This window comes from Condylura cristata, unplaced genomic scaffold, assembly GCF_000260355.1.
Source record: "Condylura cristata isolate star-nosed mole 26May11 unplaced genomic scaffold, ConCri1.0 scaffold00002, whole genome shotgun sequence".
Lineage (NCBI taxonomy): Eukaryota > Metazoa > Chordata > Mammalia > Eulipotyphla > Talpidae > Condylura > Condylura cristata.
The window spans coordinates 35018242-35038038 of NW_004567103.1; the positions used below are offsets into that span (position 1 = coordinate 35018242).

At 35.2% G+C, this 19797-nt stretch overlaps 1 protein-coding gene across 1 annotated transcript in view; it reads right to left on the reverse strand.

The window, feature by feature from the left end:
* Positions 1-19797, reverse strand: part of ITGAV (integrin, alpha V) — an 81239-nt gene that overhangs the window by 33546 nt on the left and 27896 nt on the right. Inside the window, exons 3-10 of the mRNA XM_004674459.2 lie at positions 17800-17891; positions 15061-15175; positions 10267-10328; positions 8086-8131; positions 5938-6063; positions 5073-5117; positions 4266-4309; positions 4126-4182 (exon numbers count right to left, since the gene is read on the reverse strand). Of these exons, the coding sequence (XP_004674516.1) occupies positions 4126-4182; positions 4266-4309; positions 5073-5117; positions 5938-6063; positions 8086-8131; positions 10267-10328; positions 15061-15175; positions 17800-17891 (587 nt within the window). The remainder of the gene's footprint in view (positions 1-4125; positions 4183-4265; positions 4310-5072; positions 5118-5937; positions 6064-8085; positions 8132-10266; positions 10329-15060; positions 15176-17799; positions 17892-19797) is intronic.

The following is a 19797-nucleotide window of genomic DNA, read 5'->3' on the forward strand; positions in this document are numbered from 1 at the left end:
TCGATCACCATAATTCAAAACATCAACAAGACAGCTAAAAACCACATGACCATCTCAATAGATGCTGAGAGAGCACTTGGTAAAGTTCAGCATTTGCTTATGATAAAATCTCTTTAAAAACTTAGTATAAAAGAAACATATTTTAAGATAATAAAAGCTGTTTATGACAAAACCATAGCTAGCATCAATCTTAATCATGAACAACTGAAAGCCTTTCCACTAAGATCCTGTACAAGACAAGGATGACCAGTCAACACAGGATTGGAAGTCCTAGATACTACATTTAGGTAAGAAAAAGATATAAAAAGAATCCTATATGGAAAAGAAGTAAAGCTTATCATTATTTGCAGATGACATAATACATATGGATGCCTAAAAAAATTTATGGAAAAACTAATTAACATAATAGACCAGTTCAGTAAAGTTACAAAATCAACACACAAAAATCAGTAGCCTTCCTATATGCAATCAACCTAAAGAGGATGAAATTAAGAAAACCATCCCATTTACAATCATCCCCCCCAAATAATTAAGTATCTAGGAATAAAGTTAACAAAGGCGGCAGAGGACTTACACAAAATTATGAAACACTGTTAAAAGAAATAAGATACCAAAAAAAATGGAAAGATAAGCCCTACTCATAGATTGGAAGAATCAACATTATCAAAATAACCATCTTACCCAAAGCAATTTTCATATTCAGTGCAATCCCAATAAAAATCTCAATGACTTTCTTCAAAGAAATTGAACAAATATTGCTGAAATTCATATGGAACCACAAAAGATCCCAAAAAGCCAAAGCTTTCCTGACAAAAAAACAGGGGAATTATACTTTTAGATTTCAAACTATAATGGAAAAAAATCAGACACACAGACCAATGGAACAGAATTCAGAGTTTAAAAATCAAACCACACATAGGATAATTAATCTCCGACAAAGGAGCAAGTAATATACACTGTCAAGGAAAGTGTCTTCAATAAATGGTGTTGGAAAAATCAAGACTGCCATATGCAAAAGGAAGAAACCAGGCCACTACCTCATACCGTACATGAAAATAAACTTGAAGTGGATCAAAGGGTTGGATGTAAGACTGAAGCCATCAAATACACAGAAGGAAATGTAGGCAAAACACTCCATGACATAAACTTCAGAAACATCATTAAAGACTCATTTCCAGCAGCAAGAAAAACAATGGAGAATATAAACAACTGAGACTATATCAAATTAAAAAGCTCTGTACAATCACAGAGACAGTATAATAGAGACACCCTACTGATGGAAGATAATGTACTGATGTATGGAGAAAATATTTGCACACTAAACATATGATAAGGGATTGATGTGGAAGATCTACAAGAAGCTCCTTTATCTCAGCAAAAACAAACAAATGACACACTGGAAAAAGGGGATAGGCACTTTTCCAAAGATATATAAATGGTGAACAGGCACATGGAAAAATGATCATCATCACTTATCATCACAGAAATGCAAATCAAAGGAACAGTGAGATACCACTCACACCTCTGAGCATAACCCATGTCAAAAAACAAAAAACAGAAACAGTGTGGACAAAGAGGCACCCTCTTACACTATTGGTGGGAATGTCGATGGGCCCATCTCCTGTGGAAAGCTGTGTGGAAGTTCCTCAAAGTGCTAAAAATGGATGTGTTCATATGACTCTACAATTCCACTCCAAGGTGGATCTACCCAAATACAAAAACACTAATTCAAAAGGAAATCTACAGTCCTATATTTATGATAGCACTATTTATAATAGCTAAGATACAGTAACAAACTAAATGCCCCAAAACAGATGAATAGACCATGAATATGTGGTCTATACACAGAGGAATACTCAGGAATCAAGAGATAAACTCATGTCATTTGTGGCAACATGGATGGAGCTAAAAAGGATTAGGCTAAGTGAAATAAGTCAGAAGAACGATAAATACTAGATGGCTTCACTTATATGTGGAATAAAAAACCAAACAAAGGGTCACACAAAGACAAACCTTGAAAGCTAATCATAGATCTGAGGTACCCAGGAAGGGAAGAGGAGGGAGAAGAAGAGTGCACAGGGTGAAAATTGGGGTGGGAGAGAAAAAAATTATTTTTTGGAAAGACACCTAGCAAAGTTCATTTTCGTCTAAGATCTTTATCACTTGTTAGACATTTTGGTTTGACATCACACACAGTGCCAACATGTTTTGGTTTATATTCTTGTTATGTGAATGGAGAAGGAAAAGCCTCTTTTCCATCATAGGAGGCTACTTAGGTCATCACAGAGAGATTGGAGATAAAATGTGAAATAAAGGAAAGGTGTAAACAGAACCCAGCACTCAAAACAAAATTAGGAGAGATAACAGATTAAAAGTAAATTAAATCCTCTCACTGCTCCTGAACCTCTGGTCTGTACCACAGTTCTGCATGCATAAATAAATAAACCTTTAAAAATGAAAGTAGGCCCTCCCTGGTGGCGCAGCAGGTTAAAGCACTGCACTGAGAAGCTAAAGCCACTTCCGCATGAGTTCGATTCCCGCCTGCCCGGGAGGAGACCACATGGCGCGGCAGACCTCTCCTGACCCGCCCGCTGCTCCCCTCAGCAGTGTACTTCGTTGATCTGCCTGTTCTGCTCCCCACTCTGTCTCTGGTGAAGCCTCTCACTGCCCCTGAGCCTCTGGCCTGTACCCAGTTCTGTATGTACAAATAAATAAATCTTTAAAAAAAAAAAAATGAAAGTAAACTAAAGTGAAGAAAGAGGCAACAAACCAAGTAAAGGGCTGTTAGCAAAGCTTCCCAAATTTGATTAATGAAGATATCAGTAAGAATAACAAGGGAGATTCCTACATCATCTTTAGGGGGGTTGATACAGTAGAACTGAGAAAATGAGAGATATGCTCTGTATTCAATAGTGAAGTCAAAGAGCATATAATAAAATGTATTGTGTCTGGGGTACCATGTTGATATACCGACTGGAATTTAACAGAATGCTGTTCTTGGCATTAGACACAAGTGTTTGGCCTAAAAATGTATAGAAAGGATGGCATTTACTGAGACAATTTTGTCCTGCTCACTGTTTGAAATGATTTTATTTGATCTTCCCAACACACCACAAGGAGACTATTGGTATCCCTGTATTAATAAATGAGCAACGAGATTAAGAAGAGTAAATACCTTGTCCAAATACGATGGAGAATGGAAAGCCCCAGACTATCCAAATCCAAAGCCCCCATTCCTAGTGTCCCCACCCCCACCTGACAGCTGAGCAGGGAAAAGGAATGCATCATGGACTATGGAGAACATAACTGAGAGACACGCACAGGCATCTGTCAGGAAAAGCTGCTTGGGAAGAAGCCATCACAACACCAAAATAGGATAACCACGCCAGCCACTACCCTAAACGCCAGTCACTGCTGGTCATTTCACCCCATGCACTGACTCTGACTGCTTCATAAATGGAAGAGGTTTCCAGGACCTTGCGTTTACTTCTGAACCTATCATCACCTCACAAAGCCCAGCAATTTCTAATGAATGAGAAGCACTTTAATCTCATATCTGAAAACTAAGACTTTTTTCTTTAGCTACTGACTGGATTTTCCTTTATCATTACTAATGATTTCATCTCATTCTGAGACACACAATACAGAATAATTCAAAATGCTCATACTTAAAGAGAAAGCCTGATACCTAAAAACACTACTGTTTCATTAAAAAATGTTTTATTGCATGCACTGCAAATTTACTTGTAATATCTATAGCATATACACACCTCTGCCATGCTATTTTGCATCTAATAAAATTAAAATATCAGCAGCAAAGAAAAAGGAAGCTGTGGTTTTGCATGTGTGACATGTGTATACACAAGTTGATTATGCATTTCCCCAAAAAACCAAGGCATAACATGCAATTACAAAATACTTTGCTAAAACAAATCACTTTGATTAAAAATAAAGGTAAAGTATTTAAGTCTATGTTATATATATATATATATATATATATATATATATATAACTGGCATTCATTATATACTGAACAGTAAACCATTAAGATATAGTCAAAAGGAGTTTTAACATATTAATAAGAAATGCTGATATGAAAAGTTTTTTAAAAATTTAAAAGCATACCTGCTCACCAGTAAAATTATGTAAGGAGGACATATTTTTCCCATCATAAATATAAACCTGTGTGGGAAAAAGAAAAGTAGGTAAAATACAAGATATAAAGGCACCCAGAGATTTGTAAAAACACCTTTTGATTTTCTTACCATTCCCAAAGTTCTTGCTGCTCTTGGGACTCCTGAAACAAAGTCTGAACAGAAGAAAATGTAATTACTCATTTTTAAGACAAATATTGGAAACTGTAAGAGGAAATAACTATGTCAGAAAAATGTTTTATTATCTCAGTAGGAAATAGTGGTACCTCACAATAAATAACACCAACATTTATAATCACAAAATCTAATCTTTGCAAAATATGGCAAGACTTTTGAGGACCCTGACATTAAGGCAGGTGTGTCATCCTCAAGGTCTTTGTAACCTAGTTAAAAAGAACAGATAAGATAAAGTGATGCAAGAATGAAAAAAAATGCATTTAATAGTAATGAAAAAAAAAAATGCAGAACAAACTGAAATAGGTGGGGGTGGGGAGGCACAGACATTGACCAAAACTGGGGATGTCTGTTGCTTCTCAGATGGAATTGGGAAGGAAGACAGAGAGGATGGGATAACCACCTGAGAGACCAGATTACAAACTACGCCTAAAGAAAGAAAACAGCAAGATTCTCAAAAAGGACTGAGAAGGCTGAAAACAGGAAGGAGTTGAAGAAATAACTGAACACAGTGGGGGCTGGAAAGGAGCAGGAAGGGAAGAGAAAGGTCCAAAGTCAGCAGCTGCTAGAGGAGGCTGAAGAGAGATGGGCGTTCTCATCCACATGTGCACTGACTGATGTCTCCCTCATTTCTCCTGGTAAAAGCCAAAACTCACTATTCCTGAAATTCCTCAGCACAATTTGTTTCAAATACTTAGCCTAAATTTTCTTTCAAGGATGAAATATAGTTCACGTGCATCATACCGTCTATGCCGTCACCATTGAAATCTCCAACAGCCACGGAGTAACCTACACAGGGAAGCAAAGGTGCAGTCAGTCAGGCCAGCCTGTTACCTTCAGAATACATGCTGACCAAGAGTTCTTGGAAAAATACTTTCACATAACTCCTACAATTATGCACTATTATGTAAATCCTTTAGGATTAAGAGTCATGTATATGACAAATGCATCCTCAAAAAGTACATCTCTAATAGAAAAATAAGACCATTTTGTCAGCTTTACAAAGGCATCAGCTAGAAGCACACTACTTTTGCAATTCATTATAAAGAAGCATAGAGTAGATTTCTTCAATTAGCAAAATGATGTTTCTTTCCTGCATACTTGGTTTAATGGATAAAAAAAATTCAAAGAGACAAAACAAGTTAATAAATTCTAAAGACCAAAATCTAACTTTAACACAGTATGGTTCAGGAATCAGATAGATTACTCGGGTTTGACTCTCAGAACAGCGAAGGATGAGTGGCTATAGGGGAGTTATTTTGTCTCTCTGTGCTCTAGTTTTTGTTTTATTTTGTTTTAATGTACATAGTGGGATTGATAACTTATCCAGGCTTATTGTGAGATTAAATGAGAAAATACTATAGTAGAACACTTAGAATAATGTCCAGCATATAGTAAGCATATCAGAAATTATCTATTATTATCTTTGTTTAAATAATAATTCTTTTAAATTTCATTACTGAAGTAAACTAAGGAGTCAATATCAATTTTAAATTGAATGTCCCTTATATTTTAAAATAATCTAAATCGATTTCACATACGAAATACCTATGTAAAGGACAAATATTCCATAACTCCATAAAATGAACTGATATTTGCTTTTACTTACCCAAGTAACTGTCATCAAAAATGGCTTGTGCAGTCCGAGTTGCTAACTGGTTATTGTACTTGATGCTATAAACTTTGGGGTCATACTTAGATACAATTTCTGCCACTTGATCTGAAATGAGTTGACCTGTAATATAAATGTAAAATAAATAATCTTCTAATGAGAACTTTTTTATACTAACAATCAAAAGCATCTGTGTGAAAGAAAATACCAAAACTCAAATTTGATACTATTTTTTAATTATGTCTATTCAAGTGGTACTGAAAATTCGTTTCTCCTAATAACAAAAGATTACAGACTTTCTCTGCTAAAATAACAAAATGGAATGAAAATCAAGGATTAATTACCAAACCAAATCCATTACAACCTTTAAAATCTACTGAAATAATTAAGTATGTTTACCTTTATAATAAAAATAATTGATTCCACTATTTTTTTAAAAATACATTATTTGGACACCTTTATGAAGCAACCATGTAGGTGAGTTCACTTTTCTGCACAACCTATATCAAGGAGATAAGTAATCAAAATGACTACACAAGTGTCAGACTACTCACCATACCAAGACAGGTTGACTGGTCTACCAAATGCCATCTCCATATCATGGAGAAAAATAATCTCTTTATTCTGTTGTTTTAGAAAAAAATTCATAGTGTTCACTACTGTCCCAATTTCTTCAAATTGGGTCTAAAGACAGAAGCACGTCTGAGTCACAACTTAGCCTCTGAGTCAAAATAGTAACTAATGTATAGGAAAAATTTAATAAGTAGTTCTTGAATCAAAGGATACAGAACAATTTATCATTTTTTCAAAACAAAACATCATCAGAGTTTTATCCCTTCTTACATACACTAAGACATATGGAAAAATTCATTGTTACTTATAAAGGAGGCATCTACTCAGTTGAGTCTTTATTTAAAGAAAATTCTCTCTGATCAGTCCAGTAAATACAGTACCCGTATTTACAGAAACAACCCAAATTCTTAAAAATAGATGACTGGGTCAAGAAGATGTGGTATATATACACGATGGAACATTATTCAGCAATCAAAAAGTTAAATTCATGTCATGTGCAGCAACATGGATGGAGCTAGAAGAGATAATACTCAATAAAATAAACCAAAAAGAAAGATATTGGAAGGTTTCACTTATAGGAGGAACATAAGGAAACCAAAGAAGGAATCAGGAAAAAAATAACGATAATAAAAAATTGAAAAAACAAAATGAGCAGACAACAATATCAGAGATATTCTGCAAAGGAGGAGTTAGCAGAATCAAAACAGGGGAGAGAAGAACACAGGGACTATGGTGATGGTTCCTGGGTAACTGGTAATAGGAATTTGACAGGGAATATACCTGAAAGGAGAAAGCATAAAGCATGCAGTGTACAAAAATGAGCAATGATGTAATATATATATATATATATAATATATGCTATTATATATGTATAATATATACTACTGCTATTATATGTGTATAATATATACTACTTTATTTGTGTGTGTGTGTGTGTGTGTGTACACATAATAGTACCCATACTGGTACTTATTTATAACAAATATGCATAATAATGGAGATACTAAAAGAACAAGTCATTTAACCAGGCTCACAGCTATGTTTCAGGGGTTTTTTTCCAGTTTATTTTTTATTAAGAATATATGTACAAATTATCCTCAGTATATAGGTCTTTACTACACTTATTTCACATATATTGTCATAGTTCCTTTTAAAACAGTTACAATCACAACAGTGTTTATACATTTACATTATAGTTTTCTGATTCTTTATTTAAAGTAATTTGAAATATGGGGCCCTTCCTGGTGCTGCAATGGATTAAAGTACAGCACTATGAAGCTATCACAGCCACTGCAGTATGTTCAGTTCCTGGCCAGGGAGGTGACCGACATGGCGTGGCAGACCTCCCACTGCTGCTGCCCTCAGCCATGTATTTCAGTACATCTGCCTGTTCCTCTCCCCACTCTGTCGCTGGTGAGTCTTCTCACCTACATAACTCTGGCCTGTATACCCCAGCACTGTATGCATAAATAAACCTTTAAAAAAATAATAATTTGAAATATAATTGGATAATAAGCCAGGTAATTTCTGAGGCACAGTCATTACTGGAAAATTTACAAAATAATAACCTACCTTGCCAATAAAAACTACCAGGGCCACCAAGGAGTACTCTGTCTGCCTAGATGCAATCAAAAACCAAAATAACATAAAAACAGGTACTTTAAAAACTAAAAGCAACGCAAGCAACATAAAAGGTACATTTATGTATGCACAGGTATGTAATTATATAAATATTATACATAATATAAAGCAAAAGAGAACATCTAAATGTACCTTAAGTCAATTTCAATTATAACTTTTTAAAATGGCAATACAATAAAGTTTTAAGACTACATTAACTTATTATATTAAAATATAAATGCATATTTATTTATTTTCCCACCCCACTCCCACTCTCAGTTGCTTTGTACACTCTAAATGAAATACTATGCAAGTATTATGGGGTTACAATAATGAAAAAAAAGATAACCTCTAATTTTGTAGATAAGGTTTGTTACATAAAACAAGTTTTCTTTCTAATAATCACTAAAGAATTTTCTGCAAAAGTAAAATATTTGTAGTATCTTATGGAACTAAACATTAATGAAGTTAGCTGGTGAATTTTTCAGGATATATTTCACATATACCATACTTATGTAGCATTTCTTATATTTGTGATGCAATATATGTGAATAATTTAAATTACTCAGTTTTGTGGACAACATTTTGAAAACACCTTCTTGTTACATGAAAGAGAAAATGTTTCCCCTCCAAATGTACATAGATCTTTCAACAGTTTCCTGCACTGGTCATAATAGGTACTTCTAAGTTGTCTTCTTTTCAGAAATGATCTTAAGAATGAGAATAGTTAATATAGAAATGACTTTCATGGTTGAGAATATTTTTTGGCTTCTACTTGTATACAGGTATAGATAAAGAAGACACTTTTTTTAAAAGAATATTTTTTTAAAAAATAACATAATACCTACTTGAACAAATAATGCAGGTTTAAACCCAATAACTATTATAATGTACCATTCCTTGTCCTGCCTCTTTAAATTCTGAATTATAAGTGATGTAGTATCAAATAAGCAAAATAAAATCAACTACTTTAGTAAGGAAAGTTAACTAATTATCAATAAGTCTAGGAAAGTTTGATTAAAAAGACAAAATACAAAATTTTAACAAATTAAAAATGCATTATGGCCCTCCCTGCTGGGGCAGCAGGTTAAAGCACAGCACTGAGAATCTAAAGCCACTTCCGCATGAGTTCAATTCCTGCCTGTCCCGGACGTGACCACATGGCGCGGCAGACCTCTCCTAACCCGCCCGCTGCTCCCCTCAGCAGTGTATTTGGTAGATCTGCCTGTTCTGTTCCCCGCTCTGTCTCTGGTGAAGCCTCTCACCTCCCCTGAGCCTCTAGCCTGTACCCCAGTTCTGTATGCACAAATAAATCTTTAAAAAAAAAATGCTTTATTATGTTTTGTGCATCACATTGATTGTAGTTTTGTTATTTTCATATATTTAATGCACTCTTCTTGCTCCAACTCTCTAAGAAAACCATAGTAAGTTTTCTAAGTCTTACTTATAATCAAGCAATAGACTTCTTGAAGAATAAATATTTTTAATTTGACATTCAAAATGTACATACTCTACCAAAATTCACATACACACAATAGAAAATTATACAAAATTACTTAAGAAAATTTACCTTTGAAATTATAAAATTCTTATTTTAGAAAGCTAGATAAAAACTGTCACCTCTAAAAAACACATCAGTTTAGTTAAAAATACAAAGAGCCCTGCATATGAGATTTCTTACAATTATTAAATTGCTTCATTTTTACTTGGTTCCTGCAGGCAAAAAACAGATGGCAAATATGCATGTCTCAGCTTTATTGCAAACTAAATTCTAATATTATAATAAAGCCTTCATTGACAGGTTTCATGAAAAATTAATTTTGGTTGAATGCAGGGAACTTTAATAGTCTACAGATTTATCTAACTGGAAATTTTAATATTAAGTCATAATAGTTACCTATCATTTACTGAGAAGATTCTCTACTGTCCTCTATTCCCATTTTGATGTCTACTTCAAATAAGCAAAGTCTACTAGGGAGGGAAGAACATGAAGCAAAGAATATCAAATTGCAAGGGTCACTTGCATCAGCTGTTTTCATAAAACAGGTAATTGTTAACACATTACCAATTTATTTTAACCAAGGTTTAGACAATAGGGTAGATTTAATCTCGTTCAGATTTAAGAGAACTTACTTTAGTAAAATCAATGCTGAATCCTCCTTGACAAAATCCCTGTCCATCAGCATCAATATTTTCTAAAATAAAAAGATTGGAAATATACACAAGCCCCGAAACAAACAAATAAAATAAAACATGAGAACAATCTGGTATCACTGTAATCATGCAATAACAAACTAGTTTTGGGGACTGTTCACTCACTCAGGCACTAAATTAGTTATTATCACATTGTAAAAGAACTTTATTAATATGCATTTATCAGTATCATTTTCTCAATTATGAAAACAGAGAGCTTAAATATATGGACTGGTTACCAAGGGAACAGATAGATCACCTATGATAGTGGATTTCAAACTTCATATTTTTACCCAAAACCCACAGAAAAATCATACTTTATATAACAGTCCACAGAGCCCACAGACACGTTATGTGTATATAACAGATACAGAAATAATACTTAATTTCATTGAGTACATTATACTCTGCTATTTTCTATTCTATTCATCCCATTGAGAAAAATTACTAGTTAGGACCACCCCTGCTCCAAATGCACACACACATACAAAGAAGGCACTAAACATAAAAAATACAACCATTTTGATTTCCTAAGACACTGATGAGTAGTGATATGTGAATTAAAACCTCCCATCTGGGATAGTAATTTCTTACTATTATTATTCCACAGTTTGCTAAGCTATCATGAAGCTAACAAAAAGATACATGCATTCCTAATACATACATTTTCTACACATATATTTTATAAACAACAAACCTAGAAGGAAATAAGTTGTAGAAATACAGGAAACAGCCATACACTAACTCAATGTTCTGTGAGGAACAACTGATGCTATCTTCACAACACTTTGGGTCCTGGGGTCTAATGAGACTGAACCTCTTTAAACATGACACCTACAAATATTTTCTCAATAAGTGACTCAATAGTTTTATTACTTTGTAATTACCCCTTTTTTTCCTCACAAAATGAGATGCTGGACAATTAGCCAATTAAACTAAATTCACTTTAATCATGAGTAATAGTGGACCTGGCATAGGGATAAGAATGAACCTGAAGACGCCCTTATTTCATTTTGAGGATAATAAGGAACTAAGAAGAATGCTCCTCAATTATCAGGAACTTGTTATGGAACTGTCACAACATATAAGTAGTTATGCTACACCACTGCCGTATTTGCCACCCAAATACAGAAACCAAAAATATTGATTTGCAGTCATAAGGGCAACTTACAAGAATTTTTGGCAAATACTCCCATCAAAAATTTTGAACCCACTTAAAAATCCTGGGAACTGCCCCAAGATTACACATTTAATACTTAAATTTAGATTTTTTTTTTTAGAGTAGCCTCAAGAGTATAATGCTACCTCAATGTAAATTTTTCTAACTTAAAAGGAACAGGAAAATGTAGAGCTGGGGTTTCCAGAGTCTAGTGAATCATACTAAGGAATTCTGCTCTGACCTCAAGTTGTCCTTTTATTTCTTTTACTCAAATTGCATCTGGGGACATTTCAGACTATTTATAAAGACATCATTTTTTATCATTAGTATCATACTATGTGTGTGTGTGTGTGCACATGCTTTATGTGGTTTTTCAGAAAGTTTAACCAGAAAATGTTTTAACATTTTCTTTAAAAGGTAGATTATTTTTTTTTAAAAAGTAGATATTAAAAATGAATGTTTATGTCAAGCTAAAGAATCTTATGTTAACTATAACCTATGTCAGTGAAGGCTTTTGTTGATGTTTCTATGGAAAATTAATATTTCTCCCAATTGTCTAGTCTGACAATATCTTGAATAGCATGATTGATTATGATGGTGAGCACAAGGTATGTAAGCACTACTGGGAGCCAGGTACTTTACTGAAGCATTTGGCATGGCATTATCTTTTCATACCTTTACAGCAATCCTATGAGAGACTCTTATTATTCACAATTTACAGATTAGAGAATTAAGAATATTAAGTAACTTAACAATAACCAATCACTTAGTAAATAAGAGCTGGATGTGAACCCAGGTGTGTGTACTTTCAACTATATTATCTCAAATTAGCAATGTATTTATGATTCCCTACATAACGACCAAAGAGGAGGAAATGTCAACTAGAAATTCTAACTGAAAAATCTCAAATGTCAGGAAGAAATCTGCAAATAATATCAGAAAGTAGACAAGAAAAGGCTCTGTGTGAGCACTGATGTGAGAAAGCATTTAAGTCATGTGATTTGTGGCTCACACTTTAGACAGAAAGACACAGTGGCCTATTGTGTAATCCCAAGAATGGCAATGGATACAATTATGAAAAACCATAAGCAAGCATCATCAGTAATAAGAAAAGATTTAAAAGATAGTAAAGTTTTTGCCCAAGGTTTCCCCACAGGTTATAAAAAGCAAAAGCAAACAAGAAAACAATAATTTAAAAAACAACACAATCTACTGCCACCAAACAGCAAAGTTACCAAGAAGTGAACACTGAGGCCCCACAACAGTGGCATTCCCATGGATACAGTCATTGGGTGTCAAAGGGGATACAAAATACGTACACTGTACCTTTGAAGTCTTAAAAATAATCCTAATCATGGTCTAAATCTGAAACAAGTGGTTTCATCAAAGTAGTTAAATGACTCACCCACAGCTATAGGTAGTAAATAAATATGCACAATGAAAGAATATATGCCAAGTTCTCATTCGCACCATGAGTAGTTTTGTTTTCTACCTGACCACATAGCCCCTTGTAATTTGGGCTGTAGGTGCTTTAATATTTCAAAGTTTGAGCTTGAAAAACATGTAAAAACAATCAAGGGTTACTGACCATTATATTAATTAGGGAAAAAAACATTTTGATTTTTTAAAGGTTCTTTATGCTTCTTTAAATACTTGAGGTTTTATTATTTAGATCAGAGCTCAGTAAACTTTTTCTGTGAAGGGTCAGACAGTAAATATTTTACATTTAGGGGCTGTAAGGTCTCAGTGGCCAACTCCTCAACTCTCGCTTGATACAACACATGTAAATAAATGAGTGTGGCTATATGCCAGTAACACTTCATTTACAATAAAAGGCTCATAAGCCATAGTTTGCTAAACTAATCTAGATATGAAAATACTTCAAAAAATAAAGATTTTATAGCATTTTATAATTCCTGTGCCTAAACCAAGTAAGCCAAGCATTATGTAATTGGTACATCATGCGCATATCACCTTGGTCCTTTAAATACATGTTGAGAAAAGACCTCTATGTAAAGATAAACTGACAAGAACAATTATCTACAAGGGATCGTATAAAATACTTTTTTCAGAAGGATTCTATGCACTCATACACATAAAGAATTATCCAAACCCACTCATGAAAGTGAATGTATCCTTTGTAGAAATAGAAAACATTTTCTATTATTAGTAATACAGGGGAAAAGGTCTCTTTGGAATGAGACAGACCTGGATTCAATCAAATTCTCATGAGATAACCTGCTACCTTAAAATATAGGGAAAAAACCCACCTTCTCTGTCTGAATCTTAGTGTCTACTTTTATCGAATGAAAGTGGGGGTGATTTTGAATGCTTGTATGTTTAAAAACTCAAATGCAGGCTGCACCTGTCCCATGCACCACCAAAAATGGCAGTTCTGGGACCAAAACACCAACAGGAATGTGATGGCACAGAAGCCATCAAATACAGAGCATGTGAAAACTGCTGCCTCCCCCTTCCTGTGCAGGCTGTGCCTTCTCACACACACAGCACAGTTCTGGACAGATATCATTCCCTTGATGTTCACTTCTGACTACGGCAAGTAGGATTTACTAAGAAATGCATGTTCAGTTAAGTCATTTCCTGTTTCTTGGAAGTTCAGCTATTTAGAATTTTGAGTATGTCCTTGGAGTATTTCCTCAGAGTACTTCCTCTAACCTGGTATCACAACTGATCTAACATGAGGGGAAAAGAATCCAGGGTAAGAGTCTTGTATGGTGTCCTTTTGTTACTAATGCTCACCAATGATCTTCCAGTGGAACACCACTCCACACTGCAGTAAGTTTGACATAAAGACATTCTGGACTGGTGGCCTGGTCAGCAAAGGTGAGGAGGCCGAGGGGGTGGAATTGCCAAGGGGAAAAGGATGTGCATTTACAGAAGCATCAGCAAAGTGCTAAGTGCTCAAAATCATCTTTAGCCATAGTATTAATTTCATTTGAAATTTCAGATAACATCAGAGGACAGTGTGAGAACATGTGATCTTTAAAGGAAGAGTAACCTTAGTAACCAAATAAATTGTGGTTAAAGGCAACGAACATTCAAATTCAAGTTCTTGGACTTGATGTTTCCATTTCTTATACAAACTCTGAATCTTCAAAACATAATTTTGTGCTTTTAACATCATTTTAATATAAAACCATTCTCAAACTTCAGTAACCACCAAAACTACCTTGCAGAGCTTTCGAAAAATGTAGGTTTTCCAGCACCACCTATACCTAATGAATCAGAATCGTAATTATGGGGACTCCATATCTCTGTTAAAGCAGCTCAGGGAAGCATTTTAAGGCTAATAAAAGACGCAAGTTTCCATAATCACTTATTAATTACTATTAACTAAAGATGACAAAAATTAGTTCTTTGGAAGAAAAGACAAATATATTGACTATACATACACTCATAATTTCTTTACATCAATAGAGTTCTTTTCATTGTGCTATCATCAAACATCACATTATTTACAAATTTTATGACACACACATGCACACATATGTGCATATACTAAACTAAACTTTCCATCCCTTTTCTGAAAAGCTGGTACAAATTCCTACACATACTTGATCTGCATGGCGCATACTCAACAGTCTTTGTCCCATCCTGAAGAAAGCATGTTCCAACAGGTTCTCTCTCCTGTTTCATTTCAGTCCTCCAGTGGTAAAGTGGGGCACAAGCCTAAAACCAAAAGGAGTACAGCCCATTGCATAAAAATTATCTGAAAAAAGCATTGCTTCAGGCAATCTATACTACCTCAGAATATAACATTACTTTCTAATCACTAATAAAAATTATCCAAATCTATCCTGCCCCTTAAATTCCTCCTCACAATAGTGGATGAAGATTCAAAAAGTACCTTTTTTCACATTTTCCTGAAGGTCATGTCTGCATTAAAGTTTTTTCCAAATATCATAATTATTATTTCAATTAGCATTTCTTGATGTTATTTATCACGCTAACAGTCACAGTTGGCAAAACTTTTTTTTTAAGGTTTATTTATTTATACATATAAGAACTGGGGTATAGGTAGGAAGTGGGCGATGAGGGTGTGAGGGTTCAACAGAGATAGAGTAGGGAACAGAACAGGCAGATCTACTGAAATACACTGCTGAGGGGAGCAGCAGGCAAGACAAGAGAAGTCTGCTGCACCATGTGGGTCGCCTCCCTGACCTGACTCATGCTGCAGTGGCTTCAGATAGCTTCACAGTGCTGTGCTTTAACCCGTTGCAACACCAAAGAGGGCCTACAGTTGGTAAAATATCTTAACTAAATAACACTCATGCATGCAGTGCATACCCATAAATTATAAAACAAATAATATATTATGAAGAGAGTAAAATAAAGTACAAGGCTTATTTTACTTACTTTCCAAATTAATGGCCTTTTTGTTTTCATTTATAAATTAATACTGTGTTTAAGCAGTAAATAATGCAACTTTTAATAGCGCACTAATACTAATATGCCAAAAGTGTAACAACAATTTGCTGAAAAAAGTTCAATGAATATTAGATAATATCTTTTAAAGCAAAAACACTAACACTCTTGACATCGAAATGGGCTATTTTATATTCACCCTGAACAACTGCCATATAGGTAACTACTATTTCTCTAGATGTACTCCATATTCTACAGTGGATTATTTGCTTCCTCAGTGGATTATTTGCCTAGAGTGACCCAACTCTCAACCTATTTTTCAATTCCAACTGCTAAAATTTGACACACACTTTAAAGCTCTTCTGAAATTCTACCTGCTAAACAAATTCTTCCCTAGTGTTACACAATTAGATGAAAAAAAAAAAAAAGAAGAAGAAGAATAAGAAGGAAGTGCCATACCAGTAATTAGTACAGGGAAGGGTCATCTGAGGAAGTAAATTTAAAGCTGAAATCAGAATGATGAAAAATGAGCCAAGATGAATATCACAGGCAAAGGAACACAAATGTTAAGTTGCTATTTTGCAATATCTGACACATGGAAGGAATAAGACTAATGTAGCTAAAGTATGTACAGTGGAGAATTCCAGAGATAGCAGCCAGTAACCTAATTATAGGTGATGCTTATAAGCATGAAGACGTAATTTTTATTCTGAGAGAGCAGAAAGCTCTCTGGAGAAGGTGAAATGCCTGGTTCACTCCGGTCCTTCTATGGAGAATGGATAGTTACTGGAGCAAGAGCGGAAGCAGAGATATGAGAAAGTTACTACTCTGGCCTTGGACAGAAATGGTAGCAACAGGATGGCTGTAGGATCTATTCTACAAGCAGAATTGCTGGGGCTTGCTGGTGGATGGTGCAGTCATGCCTCTAAGATGGGGAGGTGTTCTGTGAGGGGAGGTTTTCCGTGAGGAGTTATTTCTGTGTTTTCTCCTTTTTGATAAAGGGTAACAAGGCTTCTACTTAGCCATCTTCATTTTGAGCAGTATATGAGACATCCATATGGAAATGCCATGCAAGTAGCTTGGAAATATAATTTTAAAGGATCCAAGGAGAAATATGAGCTAGAGATACAGATTTAGGGATTGACATATACACTGTATTTATAGTTTAGGGATGAGCTAGGAACAGCTAGGGAAAGGTATAGTTAGAGAAAACAGGGGTTCAGATCAGAGTTTAGGGCAGACCCTGAGAATTAGAGATTAAGCAGAAGATGGAACATTATGGGAAAGTCTTATAAAGGAGTAGCCAGAGCAATGGAAAACCAGGAAAGTAAAGTGTCCCAGAAGACAAGAAAAGGATTTCAAAAGAATGCATCAATTAACTGTCCATGTTGAATGATCCTGAGGGGAGCAAGAAAGATTAAAAACAAGTATCAGTAGATTTCAGGGACCTGAAAGTCAAAGATGACTTTAGCCACAGCCAGCAAGCCTGCCTCAAAAACCTGGAAGACAATGTGAGGCGAGGTTACTTGAGAAAACATTTGCAGAAAGTTTTCACGAGGAACACAGAAAAGGGGCAAGCTGGAGGGATGATGAATAAAGGGAAGGTGAATTTTTAAAGAGATGAGGTCATAGGGCTTTTGATTATTCATTGTCACAGTGTCCCTGAAACTGACTAGATAGAAACACGGTGATGGGAACAATCAAGGAAAAATGGACAATGTAGGAATGAAGGTGGCTTAAGAAGCCAAGTCTGTTGGACAAAGCGGTGGTGTCCTTTAGTGTGGCGGCTTCTGATGGCAGCTACCTGATCTCATTATACCTGTGTGCCTGAACACACTGTATTTAATTATCAACTTTCACACATGAAGTTCTGTGCTTCCATATAAACTGGCTCAATTCACCCATGAAGAAATATCTAAAATACTTACCAATATTTTATCCTGCTTTGACCTCACAGATGCTCCAAACCACTGGTGAGACTTAAACTCCAATGGGTCATCTTTGGTAAAATCTCTATTGCCTGAAAAAAATATTGTGAAGAATAAGAAACAAAATATATTTTCTCAGTATAACAGTGTATTTCAATCAGCAAGATTTAAGTGTCATGTGCCTAATTAGTTAAACAGCACCAGTGCTTTTTATCTTATACTTTATACATTAGGGATTTTCTACCAATCAGAAAAATAAGCAAAATGAGCAAAAATAAGCAAAATGACAGTGCATTAGAGTTGTTACTAATCAGTTACCATAATGTAGTTGTGAAAAGTAATAGTAAATGAAGTTTTCCAGTTGTTAAATTGTGAGATAAAAAACTACTCAACAGGGCCCTCCCTGGTGGCGCAACGGGTTAAAACACTGCACTAAGAAGCTGAAACCACTTACGCGCGTTTTGATTCCAGTCTGCCCCGGAGGTGACCACATGGCGTGGCAGACCTCTCCTGACCCGCCCGCTGCTCCCCTCAGCAGTGTACTTCCTCGATCTGCCTGTTCTGCTCCCCACTCTGTCTCTGGTGAAGTCTTTCGCCACCCCTGAGTCTCTGGCCTGTACCCCAGTTCTGTATGCACAAATAAATAAATCTTTAAAAAAAAAAAAACTATTCAACAAATACCTATTATAGTCCCTGAAATTCTGCAACATAAAGATATTTCTAAAACCAAAAGGCTCTGAAGTGCTGTTGTAGAAAACCAACAGTAAAAGATCAGGTAGAAAACTAAGACGTGTTAGTGACAGCACAACAATAGTTAAAATCAAGAAGACATGATTTGGCTGGTAGGAATATCAATTAGACTTGGTACACAACATGCTAACATTTATTTTTAGCCTACATTATTGAGAAATTTTTTCTCTGTATGCCAGGCACACATGTAAAAAAGCATTGTAGATTAAAATAAAATAAGTAAAACAATAAAATAAAAATATATGCTATGGAAAAGGTCTTAAGAGAAAAAAAATAAGCATATATGAAGTATTGTTGGCAAAGACAATCTAATTTTAAGGTTTCTTTTATTTCCTTAAATTCTGCTATAACCATCATTCTTTATAAACAGATATGTCAATAATTATTTGGATGACTACATTAGCCATATCAATTTTAAGAATTCTATCCAGTATGTAAATAATATCAAAAGATTTGGTTAAACCTGCTGGTTAACCTTCACCCACCTAAGGTATTGATTATGAATTATGAATTTTCAATTCTATCCTGGGGATTTAAAACCAAGTGAAGAGTCATAACAGTTAATGAGAAGTTCAACAATGTCAAGTACCTTACATGGGCCTCTCTAGTGGTATTAGGGGTTACATCTCAGCGCTATAAAACTATTAGCAGCCACTGGAGCACGAGTTCGATTCCCGGCCAGGGAGCTGACTCACATGGCACAGCAGACCTCTCCTGTCTCACCTGCTGCTCCCCTCAGCAGTATATTTCAGTCGATCTGCCTCTGGTGAATCCTCTTACACCTAGAGGTATCTCTGGTCTATGCCCCAGTTCTTCTATGCACAAATAATTAAAATAGATCTTTTTAAAAAGTGGTGGTTGGTATGAGCTGTTTGTTTCCCTCTCCCATGGTTGAGGATGAAAGAACAGATGGTGGAATAACTTGATGGAAGCAGCCTCAGTCCAAATTTCTAAGCCGCCAAAACAGTCAAATGACCCACAGCAGATGATGGTCAGCAAAAATTTCCTTAAGTGGGTGAGCCTTGCTTATTTGTTTTTAAATAAACAAATGTGATTACTGGAATATGGAATCTAACATAGTTTGAGTTATATTATAAAAACATAAAGCCTGGCCCTCCCTGGTGGCGCAGCGGGTTAAAGAACAGCACTGAGAGTGGCCCTCCCTGGTGGCGCAGCGGGTTAAAGCACAGCACTGAGAATCTGAAGCCACTTCCGCATGAGTTCGATTCCCGCCTGCCGCCTGCCCCG